The sequence below is a fragment of the Humulus lupulus genome, chromosome 7, assembly GCF_963169125.1.
Source record: "Humulus lupulus chromosome 7, drHumLupu1.1, whole genome shotgun sequence".
Classification (NCBI taxonomy): Eukaryota; Viridiplantae; Streptophyta; class Magnoliopsida; order Rosales; family Cannabaceae; genus Humulus; species Humulus lupulus.
Genome location: NC_084799.1, coordinates 60,637,486 through 60,644,321, shown reverse-complemented (window position 1 = coordinate 60,644,321; position 6,836 = coordinate 60,637,486). Strand labels below are relative to the sequence as shown.

General features: G+C 36.6%; 2 protein-coding genes across 2 annotated transcripts; both read right to left on the bottom strand.

Moving 5' to 3' along the window:
* Window positions 1–1,607: 1,607 nt before the first annotated feature.
* Window positions 1,608–2,174, bottom strand: LOC133791760 (uncharacterized). Its single transcript, XM_062229676.1, has one exon. It carries the CDS (start codon window positions 2,172–2,174, stop codon window positions 1,608–1,610), a length of 567 nt encoding a protein of 188 aa, XP_062085660.1.
* A 3,767-nt stretch (window positions 2,175–5,941) lies between these two features.
* LOC133791759 (uncharacterized) lies at window positions 5,942–6,493 on the bottom strand. The gene has a single exon (XM_062229675.1). It carries the CDS (start codon window positions 6,491–6,493, stop codon window positions 5,942–5,944), a length of 552 nt encoding a protein of 183 aa, XP_062085659.1.
* Window positions 6,494–6,836: the final 343 nt, after the last annotated feature.

Sequence of the window (6,836 nt, the reverse complement as noted above, 5' to 3'; positions counted from 1 at the left end):
GAAAGATAAGAGAATAAAATAGCATTTGAGTTTCTTCTCTTGCTCTCCTCTGGCCTCCAATCTATCTCAAGGGCTCCCAAAGTTCCCTAAACAATCATCTAATAATTTGTATTTATAGTGCTCCCATGATTAGGGTTCGAATAATACCTAAAAGCTCTAAAAATCATCTACTCAAATCGTAGTGTGGCTGCACCATGTCCCATCGCGACTGCACTAGCTCCAACAATTAGCTTGAGCGCGATTGTGCCACACACCAATGTGGCTACACTAGACGCTACATTCTCCACGTTTCAACTTGTTTGAAGACGTTTCTTTACATTTGCTCTCTATTAAGAGGTTTGAAACAAGAAACAAGCATAAAAACGAACAAAACAAATTAGATGCATTAAAACCACACATTAAATTACATCTTAAAACTATCCTAAAATCAACTTAACACACTATCTACAAACCCACACCCAATCCCTTAGCAGATATCTTTTTTTTTTTGGTAAATCAGCTAGCTTGTATTATGCTCCACAACTTACAAACACCAATCAATTACAGACTCCTACCACTTAAACAAAACAAGCACCAATCTATTAATTACATTGTAACTTCCTCACCCACGCTAAATCCTCCTTTCCTAGATTCCTTTCCAACAACAAACAAAATCTATTACAAATTTTAGTTTTAATATTCTGAGATACATAACCCACTAATGGCACCTGAAGCTTCCAATAAGCTGAATTTCTAGCTCTCCAAATGTGGTACACACAAGCACTAAGTGAACAAGTATATACTCTTCTTCTGCAGGCGGATTGTCTACTTCTCCTGATCCAATTCATCATCCCAGCCAGTTCAAATTTCCATCTGGTCTCAGAGTATCTTGAGTAATTCCAAATCTGAAAAGTCTATCTTTAGTCGGCATCCTTTGCTTTAACACCAACCAAGCCACAAACTTGTGCTTTGGAAGTCCAAGCCTATCCCAAATTGAAGCAAATTTCCATCTGGTCTCAGATTTGTTCTTCATTAGATTATACAATTTAGCTACACTGTAATAAGGCTAGCTGGGAACAATGCCTTGATAAGTTTCCTTTAATTCATCCTTGACCCTTACTTACTATTTGCTTCCAATACCAACTACTAGTGCTAGGTGCCTTATAATCCCACCAATCTTCTTGTTTTATGTAAACTGTATGTATCCACTTCACCCATAGATTATCTTCCTTGTTGGAAATGGCCCAAACATATTTCCCTATGGCACACTTATTCCAAAGCCCGACATCTTTAAAACCCAGTCCCCCTCTCTATTTAGATTGACTAATCTCTGCCCAAGAAATTCTCCCATGACCCTCCACACTATCACCACTCTTCCATAAGAAAATTCTACAAATCTGATTAATTCTAGCTATCACTGATCTTGGTAGAATAACAATTTGAGACCAATATGTATTAATGGAAAGCAAGATAGAGTTAATAAGAACACACCTCCCTGCATAAGAGAGGTTCCTTGAGCTCCAAATTCTTATCCTTTTCACCATTTTATCCACCAAACACTCACACTCAGCTTTGGAGATTCTTTTATTGTTTATTGACATCCCTAAGTATTTAAAAGGGAGCCTGCTTCACTGGAAGCCAGTCAACTCTGTAAGCTGATACCAGATCTCCTCCTGCATTCCTACTCCATATATGGAAGATTTCGTCTTATTAGCCTTCAAACCAAATGTCTCCGAGAATAATTGGAACCCTCTTAATAACAGATAAGCTGCCTTGAAATCTCCCTTGCTAAACAACAACAAGTCATCTGCAAAGCACATATGAGTTAGTTGTAAGCTACCACATCTAGGATGGTATTGAAAATCTGGCTGCTTGGCAACTTTAGCTAGAATTCTAGATAGATACTCCATCCCAATCACAAACAGTAAAGGGGACATCAGGTCCACTTTCCTTAACCCTCTTCTAGCATGAATAAGATTTGTAGGAGCCCCATTAATCATGACAGAAAATCTAGCTGTAGTCACACAAATCATTACTAATTGTATAAACTGACCAGGGAACTTAAGAGCTGTCAACATTTCTTGTAAAAACTTCCAATCCAGAGAGTCATAGGCTTTCTGAAGATCAATTTTGAAAAGGCAAGATGCCTGTTTATTTTTCCTCCCATATCCTCTCACAAGATCTTGACATAGCATTATGTTATGAGCTATGTTCCTACCTTTAATAAAACCACTCTGATTTTCATATATAATTTAAGGGAGAATCTCTCTAAGTCTCATACATATAAGCTTAGTAGCTATCTTTGTAGAGTCCAAGAACTTTACTTAGCTAAGTTAGATAGTAGTATAATAGTAGTAATAGTATTATCTTTATGACTGTGGATTTTTGGTTTAGACCGGGATTTATTTGGACACTCATAGTAGTACTTGTAGATTTTCTAAGTTTAACCTATAGTTTAAGAATATTAATTTTAATCTAAGGTTTGATTAATATGACTGATATTGAGGATAATATTTATTATACTATAAGGTTTAAATAAGAACCAATAGGATTTTAAGCACATGTTATGCATGGGTGATTAAGGATTAAGTATTTTGGAGGATTAAATTTAATAAGGGTAAAATTTGAATGCTCTAAGGTCAGTCAGCAGCTTTGAAAACGTTTAAGGGCTTAGTCAAGGCTGTTTACTCAATTCAAATTAAGCTAAAAATGTGTAATTTCGTGTTTAAATAATCAGCGTATGCCGATATATCGCAGCTATAGGGGGCGATATATCGCAGCACGTAGATACGGAAAACACGAAACGATGCACGTTTGCCTCGGGCATAATGGTCCAGGCGATATATCGCCTATAGGGGGCGATATATCGCCTCCTTCAGCATATTTTGAATGTTTTTGAAATCATTTTCCATTCAACCCTTCAACCTCTTGATAAGTCCAGCATCTTTTTGAACGAGTCTTCAGCCTCTGCTGAACGACAATTCAAATTATTTTCACTTAAAAAGCCATTATTTTTATTCAAGTTAAATTAAGATCCTTTCATTCCTAAACTCTATAAATAGGACCTAGTACCCATCCATTATTCATCTTTTGCTCTAAGTTCAGAGGCTGCAAGTTGCTAGGTGAGTGTGACAGTGTAAACACTTGGGTTGAGAATCATAAGCTTGATCATCATAAGCTTATCAAACACTTGGGGAAGTAAGGTTTTATAGTATTTCGGTTCGACGTTTAGATTGGTCTTACAAGTCTTCAAGGTAACCCAAACTCTAGTTCGTTTCTGTACTTTTTCTTTAAAAGTTCTCACAGTCTTCTACTTATTCTAACCTTAATCTTTATTTTGGTTAGGAAATCTAAGAATTTGCACATAAGTTTTTGGTAAGTATTTTCTCAATGGTTTAGTCCTTCCATTCCTTTCATTTATCTTCTTCACTATACTCACTCTTTTTCAAATGGTTCTTAGGAGTGTTCCAAAGTCCCAACTCTGTCCTCTTATCCCGGTAATTTTGGTAAGGAAAATAGGATAGAATTCATATGTTATATGTTTTATATGTTATCTTATGTTTTTATGTTATGAAATGTGTTATGTTATGTATGTATGTAGGCTTGGGCATATGACCCATATGACTAACAAGCCCCAAATAGATTATGGGCATATGACCTGCTTAGCTAGTAGGACCCCACTAATCTAATGGGCATATGACTTGTTTAGTCTATGGGACCCCAAGTAATAATGGCCATTATAGTATGTGTATGATATAAGTGTTATGTTATGTTATTATGTTTCTTATGAAATTGATGTATATGAACTATGTGTTAGATTTTCCTTGCTGGGCATTAGGCTCATTCCTTTTTGTTTATATGTGCAGGGAAATAGCTATAGCGGCGGGTAAGATTCGTGGATGCTTGGGGAATGTGTATCGGTGATGAATGGATTCAAGGAGTCGAGAGTTCGATTTCGAGGATGTAGTCTTTTATTTATGGTTTATGTGTATTTTTCCGCACCTATTTATGTAATCTCTTTTCATTTCAATTAAGATATGTTTTTTTTAAACAATGGGATCCCATATCCTGCTTTGAGTTTATGTAAGTTTAAACGTTGGTTTTTACAAGTTTTTAATAAAGTATGATCTTTTTCACTTGTAAGTTCTATTAAAGATTAGGGTCTATGTATAGTTTTCATTAATGGTCCAAAGTCTAGAGTAGTTGGGTCATTACAATCTTATAGACCACATTGCAGCAAGCAATTGGCCTATATTCACTAACATTCTTAGGACAATTAGACTTGGGGATAAGGGTTATATTTGTGGTATTTATTTCTTTGAGAATCTTCCCCGAATGGAGAAAGGACAGCACTGCCTGAGTTAGATCACCACCTGTGATATTCCACGACTGCTTAAAGAACGCACTACTATAGCCATCTGGTCCTGGAGCTTTCTCATCAGGTATCGTGTATAGAGCAGCTTTAACCTCCTCTTCAGTATAATTCCTTAATAAAAACTCAGCTTGCTGCTCTGAGACAGTAGCTCCATTCTGCACCACCGAATCCAATATAGCCCTTCTACCTCTCATTTCTGATCCTAGCAGCTCCTCATAATACTCATAAAAAGCCTTTTGAACAACTTCCTGACTATCCAACCAATTGCCTTTCATATCCCAAATAGAGTAAATGGCATTCTGAATATTCCTATTTCGAATGCTATTGTGGAATAATCTTGTATTCTCATCCCCATGCTTTAGCCACTCCTCTTTGACTTTTTGCTTCAGAAACTGAACCAAATTTTTATGAGCTTGCTGATAGTCTTTTATTCTTGATATCTCCTCATCTATCAGTTGGCTATTACCAGGGTCAATTTGTAATTTCCCTTGAACATCTAGCATCATCTTGTGCTTCTTCGCCTCCTGTACAAACACATCCCCTTTCCCTTCTCTATTAAGCTTTTTCAACTCCACTCTAAGCCTCTTTAATTTTGATATCAAACAAAACATTGGTGTCCCCTTAGCATCCTTCATCCAACTCTCAGCCACTGTCCTCTGAAAACCCTCTAGATTACTCCAAAAATTGAAAAATTTGAACGGTTTCTTATTCTCAGGAATTGAGCCAAAATTCACCACAAAAGGACTATGATCCATATCACCTTCAGGGAAAAATATAACTTCAGCAACATTAAAATTCTCTATCCAACTTTCATTAGCCAAAACTCTATCAAGTTTAGCAAACACCCTGTCCTTTCTTGCTTGCTTATTATTCCACATGAAAAATGAACCCGAATACTTCATATCAACTAACCTACAATGCACCACACAATTTTGAAAAGAGGCTAATTTTGAACCATTACCATGATAAGGAAATCTGTCTGCAGGAGATAATACAGCATTAAAGTCTCCCATTACAATCCAAGGGCAGTGAATATCATGAGCAATATTTTCCAAATCAACCCATAACCTCTCCCTACATTTCATATCATTAAACACATACACAACTGTTATGGCAAACTGAACACCATTTTTGACAGAGACATTAAAATGCATCCATTGGCTAGCACCACGTCGAATATCCACATCATAACTCAAAGGATTCCAAGCCACTACAATTCTACCATTAGGGTGATGCATTAAGTTTGTAGTGAAGCACCAACCCTTAAACATATTAAGGTATAAAGACCCCATATTTGAAGCCTTTACCCTTGTTTCTAGAAGGCTAACAAAACCAATTCTTTTGTTAGAGATCATTCGCATGACCTCCCGTTGTTTACTAGTTTTGTTAAGCCCCCTAACATTCCAACCAAATAATCTATCCATTTATGAATGGAGGCTCTCTCCCTCCACTCATATTAGACCTCATTTCCTCTAAAGCTTCCTCAACATGAACCTCAGCTACTGAAAACTGTCCTAGCACCGAATAGGAATTGCTCTCTTGCACCTCCTTATTCTTACCCAATATTCCCTTCTTCCCATTGATAAGTTAGTTCCCCTCTGTTTTTTCCTCTACTGTTCCCTGACGCTGAACTGTCATGCCTCCAGTCTGAGAATGATCTGAATTTGGTGCTCCACTTTTCTTCTCTTGCCAAATTTTTGATGATTCTCCTTGGCTCACTCTCTTCTTACACACTTCCTTCCTGTGACCTATCCCTTTACATTGCAAACAAATATCAGGTTTCCATTCATATTGCACATCAACATACACATAATCCCCCTTTTCATCTTCAAACTTGATTTGATTTGGTAATTCTTTTGTAAAACTCACTTCAATTAGGACCCGAGCATATTGTAGCTTCTCCCTAGCCAAAGTTGCTCGATCTTGCTTCACCATTTTTCCAATTGTACCAGCTATCTTTGCCATGGATCTCTCACCCCAGTATTTTAGTTCAAGATTGCTCAATTGAGCCAAAACCGGAACTGTCAATATTGTTTCCCTAGTGAATTTAGAGTTAGGATCCCATCTTTTCATGATAAGAGGCTTCCTATCAAAGAACTGGTATCTGCCATTCAGTATTCCATCTCTATTCTCCACCATATTAAACCTGATAATAAAGACCCCTGGAGCTAATAGGCCAATTTTATCAATTCCCTTATCTTTCCAAATTCTACAAAAATATCCTTCCATCATCGATATTGGAGGATTGGCTCCCAGAACATAACAAACCAATGATGAATTCCAATATTGAATTTCTTCTTCTATATCTTCTGCTTCTATCTTAACACAATCAGACTCAATATGTAAGACTGGGTTAGGTTTAGATTAGCAGATATCCTTGCAATAATTAAACAAACCAAATTTATAAAACTCAACAAATTTTAGATGGAGAGAAAGACTAAGATAGAGATTAAACTTAAATTTCAAGAAAAATTATTGATAA